This window comes from Solea solea, chromosome 18 (genome assembly GCF_958295425.1).
Source record: "Solea solea chromosome 18, fSolSol10.1, whole genome shotgun sequence".
Taxonomy (NCBI): Eukaryota; Metazoa; Chordata; class Actinopteri; order Pleuronectiformes; family Soleidae; genus Solea; species Solea solea.
The window spans coordinates 8174944-8197776 of record NC_081151.1 but is presented as its reverse complement, the minus strand read 5'-3'; the positions used below and the strand labels follow the sequence as shown (position 1 = coordinate 8197776).

Here is a 22833-nt window from a genome sequence, read left to right as displayed (position 1 = left end):
CGTGGTCTGATGAAGTAGATCAGCTGATTAAAGTGATTCTAATGTTTGAAAGACTCTGAGAATGTTAAAAACTCAAGAACAACAAGAAACTCACCCTCTGATCATCTGCAGAAAAAGCTCAGTCCATCAGAAGATGACTTGTGTCTCTGAGATCAACTCTTACTGTCAACTGAACTTCTGCACTGCTTTCAAACTTCAGACCAAAATAAGAAGTTAAAAATACCAGCAACGTATTGCTCTGGAGCTCAGGAAGAATAGCTTCTGCTGGAAGAACAGGACTTGTATTTTCTGAAGTTGTCAGTTCAAGTCTTATGATAACCCCCAAGTGACTCCTCTCAAAGTTCCAGTTCAGAATTCTTAAAATTCTGACCTGACATGAATGGCACACACCATCAGAAGGAGTCTTGGATCTCTGAGTTTATGAGTTCAACTCTTGCAATCAACTGAACTTCCTCCAACTTTAGAACTTCAGACCAACATAAGAATTTAAAAATACCAGCAACGTATTGTTCTGCAGGTTCTGCAGAATAGCTCGTGCTGGAAGAATAAGACTTGTATGTCAAAGGTTATGAGTTCAAGTCTTATGGTGAACTGTTTGATTGCGATGTTCAAAGTAAACAGTCAAAAGCTCTAAGAGAACCTGAATAAGAGAAGTTGCAGTTAGCTCAGTGGATAAGAATGCTGCTGTGAAGTCCAGAGCTCATAGGTTCAGTTCTTGTGAGGACCAGCATATTTTAAAGGTCAACATCCAAAGTGAAGATTGAAAGGAGACCGAAAGTCCTAATTATAGTAGGAATTGGTGGTGCAGTGGTTTTGTTCACAACCATAGGAATGTATGAGTTACAAGGTGACTGGTTCAGTTCCCCAGCCTTGCAGGTTCCATTCTAGGTTGCAAGAGGTGAGGTTGGAGCAGGGGCAGGGCAGGTAGTGAGAGGTGAGGTGAGGGGAGGGTAGGGGCAGGGCAGGTAGTGAGAGTTGAGGTGAGGAGAGGAGGGGCATGGCAGGGAGCAAGAGGAGAGGAGTGGCAGGGTGGGTACCAAGAGGTGAGGAGGGGCAGGGCAGGGAGCAAGAGGAGAGGAGGGGCAGGGCAGGTAGTGAGAGGAGGAGGGGCAGCGAAGGGTCAAAGGTCAAATACTTTATATTACACTGGGCAGCAAAAGGTAACCACATTAAGACACTTGGGTGGTGGGGGCCGTTGGCCCCCACCACCCAACTGTCTTAATGTGGATTTAAGACAGTTGGATGGGGGTGGGGGCCTTCGGCCCCCACCACCTTCTGCTTGCTGGACTCTCCAGGTGTGGCTGTTAGTACAGGAAACTTGACACTCTGCCACTGGGGGGTGCGACTCACTCGCGCCCTGCTGGCCACTGGGGGGTGCGACTCACTCGCGCCCTGCTGGCCACTGGGGGGTGCGACTCACTCGCGCCCTGCTGGCCACTGGGGGGTGCGACTCACTCGCGCCCTGCTGGCCACTGGGGGGTGCGACTCACTCGCGCCCTGCTGGCCACTGGGGGGTGCGACTCACTCGCGCCCTGCTGGTTGTGTCAGTCAGCAATAGGTTAGGTTTGGTTTTGTTCCAGTGAACAACTGCAGTGTTGAGAATTGGAACTGAACCTGCCACCTCCCAGTTGAGCCACAACCTTATGGCTTGTAACAAAGCCACCACGCCACAAAGGCCGCCTTCGTCTAGGATTGATGTCTGCTTTTAATCTTGAGTTCGGATGTGGAGCTTTAAAAGCACCTGCTCCTCACAAGAACCGAACCTATGACTTCTGGACTTCAGCGCAGCATTCTTGTCCATTCAGCTACCTGCTCTTCACAGTTCTTCACAGTTCTTCAGGTTCTCTTATAGCTTTTGACTGTTTACTTTGAACACTGAACTCAAACACTTGAGTTCTTCATAAGACATGAACTGACAACCTCAGACATAGAGGATCTTTCTGTTCTCAGTCCTGTTCTTCCAGCAGGAGCTATTCTTACTGAGCTGCAGAACAATATGTTGCTGGTATTTTTAACTTCTTATTTTGGTCTAAAGTTGTGCAGAAGTTCAGTTGACACTAAGAGTTGAACTCACAACCTCTGAGACACAAGTTATCTTCTGATGGACTGAGCTATTGGTGCTGATGATCTTAAGGTGAATTTCTTGGTGTTTCTTAAGTTTCTCATCCATTATTATTTAAAATATGGCAGTTGTTAGAACCTGCAAGATGGCAAGGTAGGTCGCACAAGGATAAAGTCATGGCTTGGTTTTTTTTTTCTCTTATTGCCCTAAATTCTGATGATAATGACCTCGTTCAACCATGCTTGAAAACACACAAACTGTGCCTTTAACTGCAGCTGTTTGCAGATGTTCAGTCAGAGAACATGATGAGAAAAAGCAGTGTCCATTTGAAAGTGTTCAAATGTGCTCACTGCAGTAAATGAGTGAAGAAACGTGATGAAAATACATGAAAACCTTTTCATGGTTTTGATGACATACTATAGTAGGAAAGTTCATATTTGATCGTGTGTTTGCTGTGGAGCAGTGACGTCACGTTAGCATTAGGAGGTGTTATCTGAACACCTGTGGTCGGGTGACAACAGAGAATCTAAGAAATGTGTGGGTCATTTTTAAGCAGTAGTTACCACATGTTTCTTCTCCAGACAAAACAAGGTAATATATACAAGGCAGTATTAACATGACATATGCACAGTAAACTGAAGCTTATCCAGAAAGAAAGGAAAAGAAAACCCCAACAATAACCCCCATACCCTCCCAATGCCCACCCTCCAACTTCCCAATTATTTTTTTTAATGAATTGCTCTTGGGGCCCCCTGGTGGCCACGGGACCCCAATCAGCCGCTTAGTTCGCTTATGCCTTGGGCCGGCTCTGGCCTCATCTCTTGTCGTATTTGGCTGTGATCACTTTTTTGTATGACCTTACAGCTCTCCATTAAAACAACCTGAAATAAGTCTACTCTTCATGTAATAACTGCGCCACCCTGTGGCTAAACATCAGCGCTGAAGTCATAACTTCACAAGTTCTCATTTTCAATGATTATTAACACTATTATTGTGATTTGAAGCCGTGTCCGTCTTGACTGTGTGTGATGGGGACCTCTGCTGGGGACTTTATAGATGCTCTTTATTTAGACAGGGAATGTAATTCGGGTAAAAGTTTTCCACAATGTGCATTCACACGCTCAGCTAAAATAATAATAATAATTATGTATCACGTTCTCCCAAAACAACCAGCTGTTATAGTTTCACTATAAATAAATGTGAACCATACATGGCTGTAAAAAGAAAACGGTAGCCCATAATAGTGTATGTTAAGTTTTTATTATTATGCATGATAATAAGATAGCACGCTACTTTTATTTTGAGGTTGTTATATGCCACTTCCGCTTCCGAAAAAAAGGAAAAGGGGGCGCTGTTTCCGTATTTTGGTTTTGTCAGAAATACGGATTAAAAAGTGAGACAATAAACATGTACTTCTCCAGTGCAGAATATACTGCAGTCAAAGAAGGACTCCTGTTCAGGAAACTTGAATATGAGCATACTTCTAAATCTGAATTATTGGTTTAAAACAACAAAATTGGTGGACTATCTTCACAAAACAGGATTGTACAAATGGATTTGATGTAGGTCTTAATAACAAACAGTAGGGGCAGCAACACGCCATAGCTGCGTCTCGCCTGCCTAACTAAAGAAGAAGAAGAAGAAGACACTTCCCAATGAATGGATGGATGCGAAATGTGTGTGTGTTTTGACCCATTTTCAAACCTTTCCGTGGTGACGTTTGATGTAGACGCGTAAAAACACCGCGGACTCATCGATGGAGTGCGACATTTTGGACTCGTTAGAGCAGCTGGGGTAAGCCGCTTCGCCGTTAGCATGCTAACGTTAGCTGTTTGACGTTAGCCTCACGCTTTCTGTCGCGTGTTTGCAAATACGAGAGAGTGACTGAAGGAACGTGTGGACAGAGCTGCAGTGTGACCCCTGTCTTTCTGTTTATTCACATGACTCCTCAGGTATGACGGGCCTCTGCTGGAGGAGAAGGCGCTGCTCGGAGCCGCAGAGGAAGGCCTGTCCTCGCAGGAGTATCTGGACCTGTGTGTGTGGCTGGTGTCCAGATTGAAGCCGCTGTGTGACCTGGAGGAAAGCATCACATCCGGCCAAGGTGAGCCATACTTCTCAATCAATGTCTTTTCTATGAAGAGGAGTAGAGCAGCTAACCTTCCTCATTACATACGAAATCATCCTCCTCAGTGCCCTGCACCCTCATCCACCCATGGTGCACAGATACAGGTGACAAGCGGTTTTAACATTTAATCTGGGTAGACAGGATATTCCCTATTAGGGCTGCACTTAACCATAATGTCTGTCAATTATTAGGGCTGATCAAGTAATAGATACTTTATCTAAATCGCAATCTCAGGAGGCGCGATTTTGTTAAAACCTAAATATCACACATTTTGCATTATGTTTTGCAAATAAGAATACTGATGTCAAAAACTGCACCCTGAACCACAGGGAATCCTCTCTAGAGCTGCAGCTCACGATTATTTTCACGATTAATCGAGCAATCGTTTGGATGGAGGTGATAACCTGCTTAAATTCTTTTAAGAAAAAAACACTCAAACCAATGAATCGATTATCAAAATAGTATAATTATTTCAGTATTCACTACCGACATCTGCAACGTCATTCTTACTAATCAAAACTGTACTTCCAGATATCTGTAATTCAGCTTTTGTGCACATTTTTATTTTTCCTTTGTTTAATAAATCTGTTACACTTTTAAAAAGATTTTTTTTTACGTGGTGTAATGACAACTATACTTTGTTTTCTGTCCCTAGTTTGTTCTGTCTTTTTGTCCCCACCTCTGTAAAGCGACTGCAGTATCTTGAAAGGCATTACATTATTATTGTGGATGCTCGACTCACTTGAAACCCGTCCCTTGTTTCCAGATGACATGGACGGGCTCCAGGTTGAGATGAGCGGTCTGCTGAAGGAGTTGCACTGTCCTTATGACAAAGTAGTGTCAGGGATCCTCAAGGGTGACGTGAAGAACACTACAGAACATCTCAAGCTTGTGTGTATGTTATCTTTCCTTTCTCGCTTTGTTTTTTTTTTGTAATTCCCTGTGCTGCATATTTCACTTCCGCAATACTTAAAGATTGTGTTTTTTTAAAGTGTTTCTCAGCTCAGAGCTCCAGGCAGCTCAGGTTGTGAAGAGCAAACAACTCTCCGATCAACGTCACAAAGAGAATCCAGCGTTAGGCGAGCTTCGAACAATCTGTGAGACGCTGAACGTGCCAGACCCGGCGGGATCGGACGCAGCGGAACTCCTCCCCCAAATAAAAAACAAGGTGAGACCGTGTGATTCTGCGGCACTACAGGCTTTCAGTTCATCAACACCATCATAAACCGCCAGGGTTGAGCTTCCATTTCGTCTGCTAGGTTTGACCAGTGGAGAAAAACATCTTCACTTTTCTTACTGCTGGAGGGTTAACGTATAACTTAACTAACTTTACACTAGTAAGAATGTGTCCCTGTCACGCCACATATTTTAACTCTGTCCGCCTCCATGTTGACCTCAGTTCTTAGGTTCCTTATATGGAATCCATGGTTACTAACCAACAGATTAGCTTTGTTCTAAGAAACAAATAGCCATGGTCATATAAATTGGATAATCTGCCTTTTGTGTTTGTCCTGAAGACTATGTACATTGTGGATGTCGTCATAGGTTGATAACCTACTCAAAGATCTTCCAGGTGCCTCCATCGGAAGCCCAGTGCTGACAAAATCTCTCAGCACAGAGCAGTGGGTAAGCAGATTAACGTCTGAAACGAGCTCCTTTTAATATTCGCTCTTAAAATCTGAGGTGTGTCGTATTAGTGTCACGCTGCAGTGCTGGTTTATTGTAAGGCACTTTCTTTATCTCTGCAGGCAAGGTTGCAGGACATCAACAGTGTCCTGTCCTCGGAGTACGAGTGTCGGCGCAGGATGCTGATCAAGCGGCTGGATGTCACAGTCCAGTCATTCGGATGGTCGGACAGAGCCAAGGTGTGTTCATGTGACGCTCCCGCTGTCAAATCTGTGACCTCACTAAACCTCATTAACACAGCAAAATAGACAATGAGGTTTCAACGCCTGTATCTGTCCAACGAGAAGACTGCGTCCAGGGCTTGGCACTTGAAAAGTTTTCTTCCAAATGTTGTGCTAAAGCTGCGTTTGTGTGGTTTGTTAGGTAAAGGTGGACAGCATGGCGAGGGCGTACCAGCCTAAGAGACACTCCCTGAGGCCACAGTCCAAAGTGGACATGGCCATGCTTCTAGCTGCCAGAGAAGACCTCTGCAACGTGATGAAGACCAGCAGCGGCTCCAGCAGAGAGAAAACCACTTGTGCCGTCAACAAGGTTCAGCAAAACTTCCCCCTCTTTCTGAACGTTTGTTTGAAGCCGTCGTCAGATTGAAGCAAGCGTTTTTGTTTCCCCTCTCATGTACAGGTGCGGATGGGGAGAGTGCCAGACCGAGGAGGACGTCCCTCGGAGATACATGCCCCGCCTCCTGAAATGCCACCATGGCAGAAGAGACAAGATGGTGGAGGAGGCTGGAGAGGAGGAGGAAGAGGAGGCGGCGGCAGGGGATATGGAGGCAGAGGTGGTGGAGGTGATTGGAGAGGAAATCGATGGAACCATGGAGGGAAGAGAGGACGGTACTAGTATTATTTCCTACATTGTAGCGCGTGAAGTGATTCAATCACATGGACTCTCAGTTATCTGTGATTCTACGGAGGAAAACCGCATTTGAACAATTTTTCAATTCTCTCTTTTCTACTGTATTAGTTTACTTTTTTTTGAATACTGTTTTTGTTTGAAAATACCGGTCATAACATTTACAAGTACTTTTCTTTGTTCATAGGAAGCTAACAAACAATTTACAGATGCTTGTGTTTGGGGTGAACATTTGTAGAACAGTTGTCAGTTCTAGAAAGACCACATTTTTTTTAGACAACTGGCAACACTGCTGTCAGTGAGATAATCTGAAGTCAATGTAAAAGGATTAGAGAAAAATAACAGAAAAGTTAATCTGTCCTCTGAATCTTTTATTTTTCCTGTCAAGTTAGAAAGTATTCATTCTTGCCTTACTTTCTCACATATCATGTATGTAAAGATGATAATTTTTAAAGTCTGAATTTATTTAATTAAAACCCATAAATAAACCGTAAACTCTGTTTTTTTTTATTGTCAGCTATGGTAGACTGGGTGCAGTGGCTAATTCCTACCACACGGTGGCATCATCGACTAATAACAGTTGAGAAAATCAGAGGTTTATGGTTGTTGACAAATATTTATTCTTGGTTGTAAAGATTTTCTACACTTAAAGTTTTCCTATTTAATACAGGGTTGTTTTTTTTTCTTCAGTAGATACAGTTTTTACAGTTTTGTACAATAACCAATATTCATTAAAGCTGAATTTTACATTGTTTACATTATGAACAACAGACCTGTACATGGACAGAAGTTACACCTCATTCCTTTCAGTCTCCACACTAAGACTCAATCATTATCTTAAAACCACAAACACTAAATATATATATAAAAAAAGGCGTGTGTCAGAAAAATACTCATTTAAAATGTATAATTTTTCTCCAGTTTCAGTAAAGAAAATTCACCAGGTCAGCAAAAATATCAGGGAAAACAAAAAAAAAAAAATCACTTTGGCCACATTTTGAGTTTCCTGGTGCCTTGAACTGCATTTTACTGTTTTAAATAATTGTTCTTGCAGAGGTTCACTTTGTTGTGATCTTTAATATAATTTACAGCTGCAGCAGGACGTAAACACGCCGCGTGTCCGTGTTAATAGTGCAGAGGCGGTTTGTAACAGAGGGTTTCTCACTGGAGTGAAAATGAGCATGTTAGTGTGACAGAAGACACGGATAAACGAGAGGCGATCTTAAAACCCGATGTAGACGCGTGACCTCCTTCATGCTCTTTAAAATGGGGGCTAATTATCATTGAAGAGACAGACGAACATCTAAATATCCTTCACATGACACAAAACAAAGCATTTCCAACATGAAATGCAGATATTTAGGCACCGTCTAAAAAAAAAAAAAAAAAACCCAGACTGATTTTAAAATTGCTCAAAATGGGCACTCTGAGGTGATGTAAGATTTCACCATAAAAACAGTAACAAAAGTATAAAATTAATTTCCCAGTCCCCCCCTCCAAAAAAATCCTGACTTTTCTCTTCCATCACTTCGACGACAGATTTATTGTCAAACCTGCGTTTGTACTTCCATTAAAAACCTTGGGTCAAATTTCAGCAGGCAGTTTGTAACACAGGAACAGACGTTTGGCTCTTTTCGGCACCCAACACTTCTTTTAAACGTAATCAAACCTTCATGTCAAACCAACTCAGTGTTTCTCTTTAAATCACTACAGAAAATTCCTTCATTAAATCAACTTCAACTCAAAACATGCGCCCGTATAAATGCAGCTTAATATTGGTTCAATATATACAGCAGAGTACTACAAAAGTGCGGAGCTTTATTAAGCAGTAATGTAGGTAAAAATAATATAATACTGTCAAAAGGCAGGATTTAAGTCTTCATGCTCCTTCATGTGGCATTGCGTCTTTTTTTTTTTTTTTTATATATATTTATATATAAATCCACTCATTGTTCCTTCTGCCCTGCTTGATTTTAATACTTGGCCTGAACAGGGTCCACTGTGCACCGACTGCTACATTAAAAGAGGATCCTGCAGAAACACCATCACAGTGCAGTTTGGCTTTGACCTGGAACAAGTTCCACCCTGAAATCACCTGCGATCGAGTCGCGCCCCTGAGGCTCAGATCAGCCTGGAGTTGCGGAGGTACTGGATGAGGACTTTGTAGACAAAGTTGTACTGAGACAACGTCTGAACCATCATCATCCTCTGAGTGCGCAACTTCCACAGCACTTCTGGCACATTCAGAGGCTGAAACAGACGAGACGCCGAGTATGAGCGGGACAAAAGGGAGACGCAGCGTTTTATCTTGAAACACAGATGAGAAATGTGTGTGTGTGTGTGTGTGTTACCTCATTGTGCTCTAGACAGGCTATCATGATCTCTGATAAGACGACCACTCCAGTGCGTCCCACTCCAGCACTGCAGTGGACCAGTACAGGTGGAGTTGTGTTCTTTGGGTCGCTGATGCTGTTTGTGTGTCTCCTCACAGACTGGACCTCCTCAAGGTATGCTGGGAACAGATGAGCATTGCTCTCGTGAGATTTATTCAGGTCTGGGTGTCTCGCTTCTGGACCTGGGGAGCCACTGTCCTGCACGTTTTCGAGGTGTCCGTGCTCAAACACACCTGATTCAAATGCTCATCAGTAAGCTCTGCGGAAGCCTGATAATGTGCCATTTATTTAAATCAGGTGTGTTGGAGCAGGGAAACACCTAAAACATGGAGGACAGTGGCTCCCCAGGACCAGGAGTGAGAAACCCTGATATAGGTATATACATACACTGTATATACTGCATTTTAAACATGGTACTTATAGACAATAAGTTCCCTAAACTAAATCTGGACATAATTAATCTTGCATAAAAAGGTCATTTTCATTGTCACAATGATCATTTTTATATGGAAATGTAACCAAGTGGAAAAATGAAAAGAAAAATTGCCTTTCTTTCCACAACTAAAGTCAAATAACATAATAGGAGATGAATGCATATGGCTGTCGGTCACAGGTGTGTTTCAAACCCAGGACTCTGGTTTTAAACTCCTTACCATTTGGACAAGATACTATAGTATGACATTTTTCAGTCATATTGGACGACATACTATATAGTATGACGTTTTGGTGTGCTTTTAGACGACATACTATACTAAACCAGGGGTGTGCAAACTTTTTTATAACAAGGGCCATATTTGATAATGTGCCAAAGACCTGATTTAAAAAAAAAAAAGCACAACTATTCTAAAAGGTCACTGATTGCACTCACTGAGGAAGCCTTTAAAGTCTTCTGGACAACCGTGATCAGGCCAGTCTGTGTACTGCAGGTGCCAGACAGTCCTCTCCTGACCCGTCATGAGGTGTTTGATCTTCAGTCCCGTGGTGGCGTAGCAGCCGGACTCTGTGCGGAATCGGGTGGTGATTTTGAAGCGTCCGTACGTCACCGTGTTGTGTCGCGAGCCAAGTCGTGGCCAGTACCGGAAGCTCTTTTCTCTGCCGTTCTCCTGCAGGAGGGCAGTAGAAAGGTCAGTGATAACAGAAATTCAAAGGGCAGCGATGAAAGTGTAAATATGAAAGTTAACGCACCTCTTCAGCAGTAACCATTGCGATGATGGAAACCCCCTGCTCCCACACCATCTGCCAGAAGTCCTGACACGTGTTTGACATGGGACCTTGTGACGCGATGTAGTTCCACTCCAGTCCTGCTACTGTAATCTAACGAGGAAGACAAGTATCTGTTAAAACCTCCATCATGTCTCATTATTTAGAGTTTGTGGAGAATTCCAGCCTTCTACACTGTAATTGTGTGTAGAACAGCTGACCAGCCCAGTGAATTGACCAAACAGTAAATACTAAAAGAACAATCACAAATACAGGATGTGTACGTAATCCTGTACATGAGTGTTTTTTTCCAAAGGCATGAGCACTCTACTTCATCTCTACACAACTCACTCTGATGTGTGACGCATTGATGTATCCCGTGTTGTTCTCCTTCGTGGGAACCAGCTCCACTCGGGTGCTGTCATAAGGCAGCACGTCTTGGAAGCGGTTTTTGTCTCCGCTCTCCTGCAGCTGGGCGATGGTGTATTCCCCTCCAGGACGCTTTGGGATTGTCTCGTACTCTTTCAACAGCTCACCTCTGTCCATGTGCTGCTCCAGCGATTTACACTGTACACAAGAAAGGTGGCAGTCAGTACATCACTGTCATGCACAATGCAGCACTGATTTACTTGACTTCCATTTGACTTTAGTTCTTTGAGTTCCTCGGTTTATTTTACACAAATAATGTGTTACAAAAAAGTATGATTCCATATTGTATGAGTTAACAGCGGCACAGAAACTAAGACATCATACTTTACTTTCTATTACTGCAGTTTTACTTTCTATTACTGGAAATAATGCAGTTTACAGTACACTAGTGCAAGTTTCGGTTGAAAGGTGAAATGAAATTTGAATAAAAATTGATCTGTCCCTTTAAAAAAACAATGTGCCTGTTTCTTAGAAATCTACAATTTGTTAAAACTACTCAAGTTTGAGATTTACAGTGAGCATATTTAACAACTGAATTAGCTCAAAGGGTCATTTATATTTAAATTTAACACACAACACTGTGAAAGCAAAACACATCAGGATTCTGAACACTGAAAAGTAATGACAAAGTGTTATGTTTCATGCATCGTTCAAAACAAGTAATCATCCAGCAGCAGGTCCCTCATACCAACAAACAAAACAAGTAGCTCCTACTTGTAAGATCTGTTGAGGCTACTACACGACAAACAAGCAAAATAAGCAAACAAAAACCACTGTTCTTGCCCAAAAGATTGGTAATACAGTATATGAAATGAGTCACATTATATTATAGGCTACAAATGCCTAAACATAACATTTGTTACTGTTTTAAAAACCTGTGGTTGACAAGCAAATTAAACGCGGTGCCCTACCCTCTCGTCATTAGAGGCTTGTTCAGGATCATCCTTGAGCTCGTCGTATATTGGCTGCCTGGACACCGACAGCCCGTTGAGCTTTGCCACCTTCAGTGGGCCCATCTTCTTCACCTCTGACCTCGATCCTTTCTTCATGCCCTGGTTTGACAACCGAGTGGAGTCGAGAGAAAAAGTGAGGATGAATGTGTGAACCTGACTGAGTAGGATTAGTATGAAGAGGGGAGGGAAGGCACGGCCTCGCCGAGGTGTTTTCAACCAGAATGTCACTGATCTGGTTTACCGAGTTAGGCCAACTTCATTCTTTCAATCCGTGTCAGAATGAGCCTGTTTGCATCATTCAGTGCCTGAAATGCATTGCGTATGCAGTCTATTGTTATCATGACATGAGTCACAAACATCATGTTACTATAAAAAAATAATAACGCATGCAACAGTGTTGCATGTAAAATTAAACAACAAATCTGAGCAGTTGTTTTGTCTTCTGGGGTTCGTCGGACTATTACTACCCTGTGTTCACGGACCAAAAATAAAGATGGAGTGTGACCGTGTTGATGTTTTAATGTGTCTGCAATAAGTTACAGTAATACTTTCCAGACATGTTTAAAACAAACTGATTAGCTGCTATCTTATTAATCTCACAGATGTCTGGAAATCTTTAGTAGACAGAAACACATTTTCAAACAAGACAAGCTTGTTTAGGTTTTGCATTTTGATACTTTTGAGTGCATTCACACGACATTGGTTACTCCCTGAATCTCCCAAAATTCAGCAATGGATAAATATAGTAAATGATATTTATGATTTGGAGGGGATATAACATTTTGTAATGACCAGTTTTCCTTCTATTTTCTTCCCTTAGTATTATTTCTTTTGTTTGTTTATTTTATGGGTATTTTATTATTATTCGTATACTTTGTCTCCCAAACTAAAAATGTGACTGTTTTATATGGTTTGAAAAGAAATGTCTGTGTGTTGCAATTGATGCAGTCCGAAAATAAAGAATTAAAAAAAAAAAAAGACAACCTTCACAGATCTGTATGACTGATTAATTATCTGCAAGTCTGCAAATATTTTTATGATTTTCTACATGACGTGAAGTAAAAATAAATTAAATATCTTTATAGATCGTGGACTGGTGCATTTTTGAATGATGAATAGTGTGCGCTTAAAACTACCACTGCATCATGCTAATTACATAATTAACTTACGTTATTAACATAAATAACACTCAATTAATGGGAGGAGAATGAGAACAAGACTCACCGGAGGAGGCAAACCTTCCACGGTTTTCTTCCCAGGAGGCACATCAGACACTGGTCTCTTCTTGAAGTCTAGTTTAGGCTTCAGCCTGGCCTGACCACTCAGGTCTCCCTCTGAGACTGAGGGCATAATCCTTGGTTGTCTTAAGTCTGACAGCAGGTACAGAGGTTCAGTCTCCTGGATCAGAGGGTGAATCTTGTATGTCAGGGAGCTGGCTAGAGAGGGGCTAAGGGAGGAGCCTATAGGATATGCAGGAGGTGGCTCAATGTGAGTCTGCTGCTGAGGTGGCAGAGAGGAAAGAGAGGTCAAGCTGTGATGCTGCTGGGGTGCCTGCTCAGGAAGAGTGGCCGCAACTGCATCTTGAGAAAGTGGAGTGTGCCGTCCACTGTCATCCTCAAACTCCTCTTCTTCACCACTGCTGTGAACCAGCATGGTGGCATCTGAGAGAGACTTTTTGTGTCCGTAATGTACATCCTCTTTTATGTCAGCCCTTTCTTCTGTCTTTGTGTGTTCTAAGAACACACTGAGCTCTGAGCCTTGACCACCAAGCATCACTGGAGGAGGAGGAGGAGTTGCAATTTCAGCTGCGGAACAAGACACAGTCCGCTCTTTGACTCTCATTCCCTCCAGACTTTGAGTCAGTCCAGCAATTTCAATGGAATTACGCTTCTGAGTGTGGTATGGTTGTCTGGGTGGGGGTCCGCAGTAAAGAGGCTCTGACACTTCTTGCAAAGAGTGAGCAACAGGGAGACTGTCCTCTTGGAAAGTCTGGACAGAGTGGTGCACACGCCTCGTGATCAGGTCCGGGTTGCTACTGCTGACATACAGGTGACGGGACAGGTCAGGTGTGCTGTTTGCAGGCCGAGGATGGGCATATGGGTAGGGGGGAGGTGGTCGGTACACTTGTGTTCTCATGATATTGGGGGCGGGATACTCCTGAGCTTGTTGCAACTGGACGTTAGTGAGCTCAGGGACACTGACTGCTCCGAAAACAGGCCGCCTCTCTGTGGGGTAAGGATATGGAGAGGGGCTGTTAAAACTGGAGCCCAGATGGAAAGGATAGTGGTGGTGGTGGGCTGCTCCACCATGTTCCCCTCTTATCTCTGGTTGGCTGTAAACTAGAGGGTCTGGTCTACTGTAGGCGTATGAATTTCCAATGTTTAGGTTCCTCAATGAGTGACTCTGCCGGTGCTCTTGAGACAACATCATCCCCCCTCCTACTCCTCTGTTCTTCTGACGCATTACTGACTCATAATCAGGCGTATTACGGTAGGAAGGTGGGATGACAGCACTGTGGCGATGTGAGGGGATGTAGTCCGGCCTGGTGATGTCACTAGTGATGGAGGGATTGGACGACATGGGTGAGGGCTGAAGGTAATGTTGAGGATTGGTTAGCGAGCTGGTGCTGTGGGCACTGTAGACACTGCCGTTACGTAAACGTCCTCCACTACTGTATTCAAGAGGAGGGCAATCCAAGCTGGTCTGAGAGTGGTAGTAATAACCATTCTGACTGTTCATGTACAGGTTGTCTGTAAGAGTAGAGAAAAGAGCAGAGAATTACATAGTTGTATTTAGGTGATTATGGAGCAAGCATCGCAGTCTAAAAAACAAAATAGCACTATGTGATGATCGAAGTCTCTTTATACACAGCAGTTACCTTGTGATGATGTGTAAGGCTCTGTGTAATGGCCGTTGTAGTGCATTTGTGGAGGGGGCATCATGTAGGCTTGAGGCTTTGGCTGTAATTCAACAAGAGAAGAATTCAGTTACTGCTCATATAATCCACATACTGTTGACACATTTAACATCTATACGTCTTTTAAATATGCACCATTCACCACAGATGTTGAAAAGTGTGTAGGAACAAGTATGAACATTACCAGAGATATTCTAGTCGATGATCTCCGTCTGACCGGGTTTACAACTGTGGGCTGGGTTTGTCTGGTTGGAAAAGAAATATGGGTCAAAAAAAGGTGACATAACCAAATCGTAGTACTGTTGATTATACTTTTCCTTTTATAAGGAATATATGATAACATAAGGGGTTTCTACACAACATTTTTGGTGTCTAACTTTGGAGCACACACCAAAGTTTCAAATTTAAAACTCAACACTCATCTAGTTCACCATTTACTTACTGCACGTTACCTTAGTGCATCAGAGGAGTTCAGCAAATGCTTTTAATTTGCTTTTCTTTCAACACAACTTGTAAAAATGTTGGTGTAACACAGTTCTAACTTGGCGTTCAACAGCTCATGAGGTTTGAATAATGTGCCCTGTTAAAGGACGATACCCAATGAACTTTATTTATCGCATAAAAAGTAACTACTTGCTTCTGAGCCCGCAACCATATTAGATACAGAGAGTGTATTCGCTACAGTTTCTGTTAGCTAGAGCAATCGTATAAGGGAAAGGTGTTGGCACCTGCTTGATAGGCTACTGTAGGCGGTGGCTGATTGTGTTGCTCACCCCTTATCAGAAGGCAGAAAGGGACGAGAGAGCATTGGAAAGCGAGGAAAGGATAGAGTGAGAAGGGACTTCTGGGAGCCCTCAGAAGGCAGGGGGTCACACTCCTCTCTGAAGAGAGGAGGACAGTAGTGAGGCAACACCAGAGAGAAGACACAAGACGACAAGGAACAAAGAGACAGGAACTAGGCGAGACGTCTTAAAAAGGGGGGAAAAAACAAAAACACTTACAGACTACTCTTGTTAATCTTATAAAACTTGAGTCTGGCCAGACACATCCGGCACACATATTTGGAGGTTTCCATGTCTTCCTAAGAAAAAAAGTAAAAGAAAAAGAAAGTAATTAGATGGTGAGAAAACTTGTGCAGATGTGGTGTTTGTATGGTTGCCTATAGTGGCGTCCAAAAGTCTGAAAAGAGTTTTCCATTCAAGTGGTGTAATTGTTTATTCCCTGTAAACCTGCCAGTACATCTATACTGAATTTCTGTTCATCATTATCATTATTTATCATTCATACCTAAATGATCCAAGTTACTTAGGCACACAAATATACAGGTGCATTGTTGGAAACAGCTGATGGTAGTCTCCACCACAAAGGCCATTTCCAACGTTGCTAAATCTAATAAGAGATCACAATGTCCCTTGGGATGGGGTGAGCAGAGAAGATTGTAATGGAAGCATAGACTTACGGTCTGGAACTGAACACTCTCCTCTCTGTTGGCAAGCTCCAGGGCAAAGAAGGACCTGTTGTGACTCATGTTGTTAATTTCATTCCACCTACACAGCCAATTAAAGCACAGTGGCAAAGAGACAGAAGGGGGGGGGGGAGAAAAACCAAACACATGATGTCATTGCAGTCTCAAAACCTCACAGCATTTTAACAGAGACTGACTGCTCTTAACAATGCATAATAAAAACCCATAAACATGTGGGAGTCAACTTAATGTTATATGGCATTCATTATGGTATGTACATACAATTTAGCTTGGGTCACGACTGTTTGCTCACTCACAAGACTGACATTATGTTCCCACCATCCTTACTAGCTATTACTGTCTACCTGACTCATCTCTCAGGCCAGGTTCTGGTCTGGAATGCATTAAGAAATGCATTACACAAGACAACCTCACCCATGAATGACCATGAGCTAAACCACAAAAAGACCATACAGACGGAATCACCTGATTCAGTGCTATTACTGCTGAGAGTCACAAGTTAGCAGACAAAGCCTGTATTCAATGCTTCATATTGAGAGGTTAGCCATATTTCCTGACCGACACAGAAGTCAAACAAAGCATTCTCAAATTTGTTTCCAGGGTTACCTAAATAAAAGGAGTGGCCTTCCGTTTTTGTGCTTGACAAAGATGCCTTCGAGGCAAGATCCAATGGTGACATCTGCGCCTGTACTGTCCTGTTAAGATAAGAGGGCATTTGTTAATGTAAGAATAAACAATTTAGATTGATTTTCAACCCAATAGTTCTTCAATAAAGCTGTGCAGAAGTCACTATAACACACAGTTTTACACTTCCTTGAGGTCTGGGCTGTGGGAGATTACAGGATGGATCTGGCTCTAAATCTAGACCAACCTTGGCTTGATAACTTTCCTGACCATAGCCCTCCATTTTCTCCACCTCCTGCATGTACAACATCTCTGCCTCTGGTGCAGACAAACCCCTGAAAATGTATCAGAGGAAACAAGCAATGAAGGTACTTAACAGATCAAGACCAATAACACAGTTCTTTACAGAAGTTAGATTTAATGTGTTGAATAAAACAAACACTGTAAAATTGGGTTAAAAGGAAACAAGACTAGCCTCATCTGTGCTTTACAAGCCATTGTAAATCATTCAATTTAAATAACAGGGATTGTGTATACTGTATTACATACTGTATATCCTATCCCAACATTGACAGACAATCTACTTGGAAAGATGCAAAAGAACGATGTTTGAAATCCTGCTCACCTGAAAGACTGATATAGCAGAGCCACTTTCTGAGTGGCCTCCTCCAGTACTCGCTCATCCTGAATCCAGTCCTTCAAAAACAAAGTCAGGATTGCCTTATTGTTGGTATAAAACACAAATGAAGTCTACAATATCTAAGACTTTCCTTCATTTAACATGTTAAGCAAGCAAAAAAAACCGCTTACAATAGGGAACAGCACAAACTTCTGGAGGAACTCCTGTGAATCGTATCGATTGTCATATCGATAGTCTCCAAAAGCAGCTGTGAATTTAAAGATATAACATAGCAAGTGAATAAACACAATTGGACATGATACATGACACAGATACCCACTTAAATTAAATGACATGTCTATATCTACGTCAAGTACAGAGCAAATTAGACATTGAAGAATTACAGAAAGCTGTAGCCGGAGTGTATGATCATGATGACTAATTTTAAGAGCGATTGCTTCAGTGTCTGACAACGTAGAGGTCCAAAACTGTCACAGCTTCAGGCTGCCTGCTGGCTGCATTCACAACTATCTGGAGCATCCCAGGCATCGCCCATGTTCAAAAGCTACAACTGCCCTTCACTCCAAAATACCACACTCGGTGAACTAGACCAGTTTATTTACAGCACAACCAATTCCAAGTGCAAGACAGCTTCATCTATAATAAAAAAAAAAATTGGGAGTACTTGCAAGACATTTCATGAGGCTTTTCTATGAGACACATATAGCAGGTCGGTCAGTTATTTGAACACGGCTGTAACAGTAAGTGATCTCAGCAGCTCTGCTATGCTAACAGCCAGGTCAGTAAGCTGCAGTGCCTTTTATAACTTTGTCAGTGGGGTTTGAGATTCTTCTGCATGGGCAAAAGAGGAAGGATGTGTGTCGCTCTCTCTCACACACGCAACACACTGATAGATATAGTGCATCCCCTAGCGCCTTACCATTTCACCTAAATGCCAACCCTAAGCATTAATCTAAACCTAATCTAACATTAACCAAAAAGACAAAATATTTACACTCAAAAAAACTTTAAAAGTTGGAGATAGTGGTGGTTTTTAGCCAAATTGTATCCCTATAACCATAGAAATACACACTCACTACAATGATTAAAAGGGTAACTGCAAAGGAAACAATTGGGTTTGCCAACACCCAATACGTAACAAACCTGTGATTTAATTTAGGAGAACACTTAATAATCTGGCACCAACCACCTTATTTCTGAAAATAAGTAAATAAGCAAGTCATTCTGGATGTAGATCATTTAAACATGCGACTCCTAATTATATATCGAGATGCAATTTATTGAAGTGCTTAGCCCTAGCAATTACCTTGTCTGAGAATTAAAGTGAATTTAACACTTTTTCCCATTGAACATTTATGTTATTTGGCTCGTATTAAATATTGATATTACCTTGCACTGCCAGGCTAGCTAAACGTATAGCTTGTTCTCGTGAGCATGAGATCCTGCCCTCCAGAACATCCTTTTTCAGCTGCAGATAATACTGATATCTGTGGGGAGTAGAGGTAATAGACAAGCAGCCAACAACCAAACATGATTACTTCATTTAGGTATGCAGAAACAGCTGTAACAAATGCAGTAGTAACAAAACACCTATGAGATACAATATTTACACCATCATACTGGTTTCCACTATGTCTGCTTGGCAGTTGGCACTATAGATGGCATCACTAATGCAGACACGCTGGTAATTGGTTCTACGTAGCTTTGTCTATTTCGAGCCTTGAATGCCACCTTTGCCTGAGCAGAGCTTATTTAGACAAACAAAAACATATCTGATGTGGTTGCCTACAATTTGCTTGGCATCCAGTTCACAACTAAAATGTATGGCTTTGGATTGAGGTCAAGAGTACTGTTAGTAGCTTAGAGAAGCGAACTCATCATACCTCTAATGGAGCATTACCTTGTAATCTCCTGTTGCAGCTGGGCAACACTGGGTATATAAAACACAACTCCAAAGTACACAGTGGGCTCCAGCCCATACTTGTCCAATTGCTTTTTCAGTGGCTTCTCCAAGTCAATCCACCTCCGCTGGTTTTGCTTATTGAAGTACCACAGACTGAAGTACGTTATCTAACAAGCAAAGGACGCAAGCAGACATGTTACACTTCACCAAAAAGGACAACAATTAACATTGATAAATTGTAATTACACTAGAGACAAAGTAGACTCACTAAACGTACAGTATATATTTAAGAAGGGGTTCAATTAATCACTTAATAGCTATTAAAATATTAAATTATTAACCAACTGCTTTGATTATATTTTAACAAGTTTGAGTGAGTTTTTAAAGTATAAATAAAGTAACATATATGCTCTGATTTCCTTGCTCCTCTATGACAGTAAACTGAAAATCTCTGGTTTAAGGACAGAAACTATTTAAGGATGCTGTCATTTGATCCACATTTTTACACATATTTTGCTGATCATTTAGGAACAGAACAGCAAATAACTTTATCAAGAAAATAATCAAATTATTAACCACTGATGAAAATAACTGAGTTGCAGCACTGTATTAAAGACAAGAACAATATTATTACACTGCGTGAGATCTACATCACACATGCCATTTTTTTTATTTAGTCACATATACAATAAATATCATTATGTTGACCAAGAAATTTAACCACAGAAATAGCTTTCTAGATTTACTCAATGGCGAGTCTTGTGACTGTCGCACATCCCACTGGCAAGAGAAGTTACCCCTGTGAACTTTTTCTTACATTATTGTGAAATAATGACTTAGGTTTGAGGTTGCAAGTAAATTAAAATCTGGTCCACGTAACAAGTTAAAGGACTGAAGCTGAATTAACACGCTGCATAAGCTACTGATCAAGGAGAGGATACAGTAAGCCTTACGGCATTGTTAATCTGTGTCATAAATGGCATGTTTATTGTTTCCACATCACATTGGCTGTATTACCATTTTCTTCTATTGATTTCTACTATTGATTTTGCAAGGGATATGATGGTCAACACTTAAGGTTACAACTGTTTACACCCAACTGACATACTGTAGTTCTTTGTGATGAGTTGGTTAATGGCATAAATATATATAGTGAATGTGATTTAACATCCTATATTAAAAGATTTAATTATATGACCATAATGCTTTTCAGTATTACGTTAGCACGAGTCAAGAAGCACACCACAAAAACAACTTATCTTTTTTTGCCGAGTTGGTGACTCTAAAACAAGAGACAACAATCAGCACTTGTATTTGCAGAAAGAACACACATACCTCTCTTAACTCCAGTCTCTGGGCAACTGCCTCCAAACATTCCTGTCCAGTGCTCTCCACTGAAAGTGTAAACTCAACAAACTCTCCATTGAGCTGCTGAATCCGAGTGACAAGACAGCTCTTGCTTGAAACAGTATACCTTCTAGTCCTTTTGAGTTTAAAGCCAAATGGCAAGGGCATGTTTCACGCTTCCTCTGAGGGGGAAGGTCTTCACTTGGCCCTGAGAGATTATCCTCCTCGCTGTCCTCTTAAAGGTTTTGTGAATGTTGCAAGGTTCATCATCAGCCAACAGCTCTGGAAAGCAAGATGGAAAAGTGTATGGCATACCAAAACCAAAGCACTAAACGACAGACCGCATGCATGGAATAAAAGTCATAACTGACATTAACCTATTACTCAAGAGCGTGTATGATTGGTTTTATTGTAAACATATGAAATGAGGGATTCTTTCCAACCCGTTTAATCATTGTATACCAACGACATGCCTACGAGACTGAATGTAGTACTCACAGCTGGGCAACCAAAACAATATCTGTCGTAAAGTAATCCCAAAGTTACCAAATTGGTTGTATTAACATTTACCTTAAGATGTCATAATTAAACGTTTCTATTATTTCTAGTGGACTGCCCTGCTTGACAAATAAACGCAAGTCTGACATTTGTTTGCCTTTTTCCGAAAGGTTGTGGTTACATTAATCCCCTTCCGCTGATTAGTCAGACCCAAACACTCAAGAATTACCTGAATCAATACGCAGCAAAATACATGCAAAATCCCTGTTTTTCGACACCACATTACAAACTATCGAGGTCGCTTACCTCAGTAATGCTCAGCCTTCAAATATATGTGTACGAAATGCGTGGCACTTTACCAATTACACCAGTATTATAAGTAAAGTAATGACCAATGTGTACAAATCCTTGTAGCTTTGACGCTAGCATGCTAACTTACATCCCAGCAAATAGACGACACCCTTGGGAAGCTGACGTCGCCGGTAAATATTTGGGGCAGAAACCTTCACCGTTTCCAACAGGTGCAACCTCGTAGCCCACTCAGGATTCAGTCTTTGGAGGTTTCACTATCCTGGTCAACAGATAGGCTACTTTCGAGACACTTCTCGGAGCTATAGGTGGCTAATTTGTCTGAAGTTAGTTTCTGGATTGCACCCCATGCCTCTTGGTCCGACAGTTCACTCAAGTTCCAAGCGTGTTTCGCTTCCTGGGATTGGAAGAGCAACAAGTGTATTCCGTATACATCCGCGGCGGCTCTATAGTTTGGGCACTTCCGCTTCACGAGTTAATAAACTCCACAAATACAAACGGGCGTATTTGAAAACCCCTATATATTCGTAAGGGAAGTAGACTTAGCCGCATTTGCTTGACCTGCCGCTTTAAAGTGCACTATAGTTCCTCCGCGGCGGAGGAATACATGGAGGTTTTGCGAGCCATGACATCAGACAGCTGGAATGCCGGGTGGTGAAAATGCCACAAATGGGACGCAGCTGCCTGGAGCTGCTCTCCACCGCTGACCTGTCACTTTACCTTTAACGTCCTCTGACAGCTGTAATCTGCACACACAGAACATCATTAGAGTTTTCTCTGCAAATGTTTGCAAAATAGCCCAAGTTTAAGGTCCGGTCCCAAAATAATGGCTGTGCATATTTCCTTGCTGGATAAGCCCTGACCATTTTAAATAATGTTTTAAAAATACAAGATGCAAGCATTTAAGAATGTTCCTTTGACTGAATTTACATTTCTGCTTAGAAAACACCCGAATAATGTTCAATATACTATTAATCTATAAGTATGCATCTGCATTTTACAATACCAAGAGATACATTTCCAGTATGCTTATTAAAGGGAAGGCTTTAAAAAAAGTCACTTTTTATAATACTAAGTAAAAGTCTTAAAGTAAATGACATTTACTGTAATTAAGTATCAAAATTAATTTTCTGATATAAAATGTACTTGAGTTTTATTAGTAAAAGTATTTAAAAAAGTGATGAGTTAGAATTGAGCCATGGTGGTTATAAAAAATTAAAGTACTGATACATGAATTTTGTACTTGAGTACGGTACTTTGTCACATTACAGCATTGTTTACGAAGCTTTACTTATAGAAAAATATTTAATTTCTTTCATCTGAACCTACACTTCGAGAAGAAAACAGGGGAATGGACTTAAATCTTTTCAATTTGAGGTGGAGAACAAAAATCCAACGTGATCAAATTATGA

The 22833-nt window shown here is 41.6% G+C and overlaps 2 protein-coding genes across 3 annotated transcripts; one reads left to right on the top strand and one right to left on the bottom strand.

The window, feature by feature from the left end:
* Nucleotides 1-3677: 3677 nt before the first annotated feature.
* Nucleotides 3678-7221, top strand: fam98b (family with sequence similarity 98 member B). The gene is made up of 8 exons (XM_058615087.1): nt 3678-3856; nt 4015-4163; nt 4954-5082; nt 5180-5355; nt 5733-5813; nt 5936-6052; nt 6237-6404; nt 6495-7221. The coding sequence occupies exons 1-8, from the start codon at nt 3819-3821 to the stop codon at nt 6708-6710; spliced, it is 1074 nt and encodes a 357-aa protein (XP_058471070.1). The 5' UTR covers nt 3678-3818; the 3' UTR covers nt 6711-7221.
* A 97-nt stretch (nt 7222-7318) lies between these two features.
* Nucleotides 7319-21913, bottom strand: ptpn21 (protein tyrosine phosphatase non-receptor type 21). 2 transcript variants are annotated; one of them, XM_058615085.1, is made up of 20 exons: nt 21552-21913; nt 20603-20896; nt 19265-19434; nt 18754-18851; nt 17535-17611; nt 17350-17420; nt 16972-17059; nt 16707-16795; nt 16074-16161; nt 15616-15695; nt 15388-15495; nt 14799-14859; nt 14576-14657; nt 12922-14447; nt 11656-11796; nt 10667-10882; nt 10301-10429; nt 9984-10218; nt 9074-9234; nt 7319-8972 (listed from the first exon to the last, which is right to left on the bottom strand). In XM_058615085.1, exons 2-20 carry the CDS (start codon nt 20780-20782, stop codon nt 8844-8846), a joined length of 3729 nt encoding a protein of 1242 aa, XP_058471068.1. In that variant the 5' UTR covers nt 20783-20896; nt 21552-21913; the 3' UTR covers nt 7319-8843. The 2 variants fall into 2 exon arrangements, with proteins under 2 accessions (XP_058471068.1, XP_058471069.1); XM_058615086.1 differs by lacking the exon at nt 15388-15495 and having other exon boundaries at nt 21552-21912.
* Between the last annotated feature and the right edge of the window lie 920 nt (nt 21914-22833).

Excerpts from the sequence above, each read along its gene's own strand:
- ptpn21 (XM_058615085.1), bottom strand. The coding sequence starts at position 20,782 with ATGCCCTTGCCATTTGGCTTTAAACTCAAAAGGACTAGAAGGTATACT. Across the intron at positions 17,421-17,534 it reads AGTTTGTGCTGTTCCCTATT|GACTGGATTCAGGATGAGCG; the intron begins GTAAGCGGTTTT and ends TTGTTTTTGAAG. Across the intron at positions 15,696-16,073 it reads AGAGTGTTCAGTTCCAGACC|GAAGACATGGAAACCTCCAA; the intron begins GTAAGTCTATGC and ends TTTTTTTCTTAG.
- fam98b (XM_058615087.1), top strand. The coding sequence starts at position 3,819 with ATGGAGTGCGACATTTTGGACTCGTTAGAGCAGCTGGG. Across the intron at positions 5,083-5,179 it reads AGAACATCTCAAGCTTGTGT|TGTTTCTCAGCTCAGAGCTC; the intron begins GTATGTTATCTT and ends GTTTTTTTAAAG. Across the intron at positions 6,405-6,494 it reads CCACTTGTGCCGTCAACAAG|GTGCGGATGGGGAGAGTGCC; the intron begins GTTCAGCAAAAC and ends TCTCATGTACAG.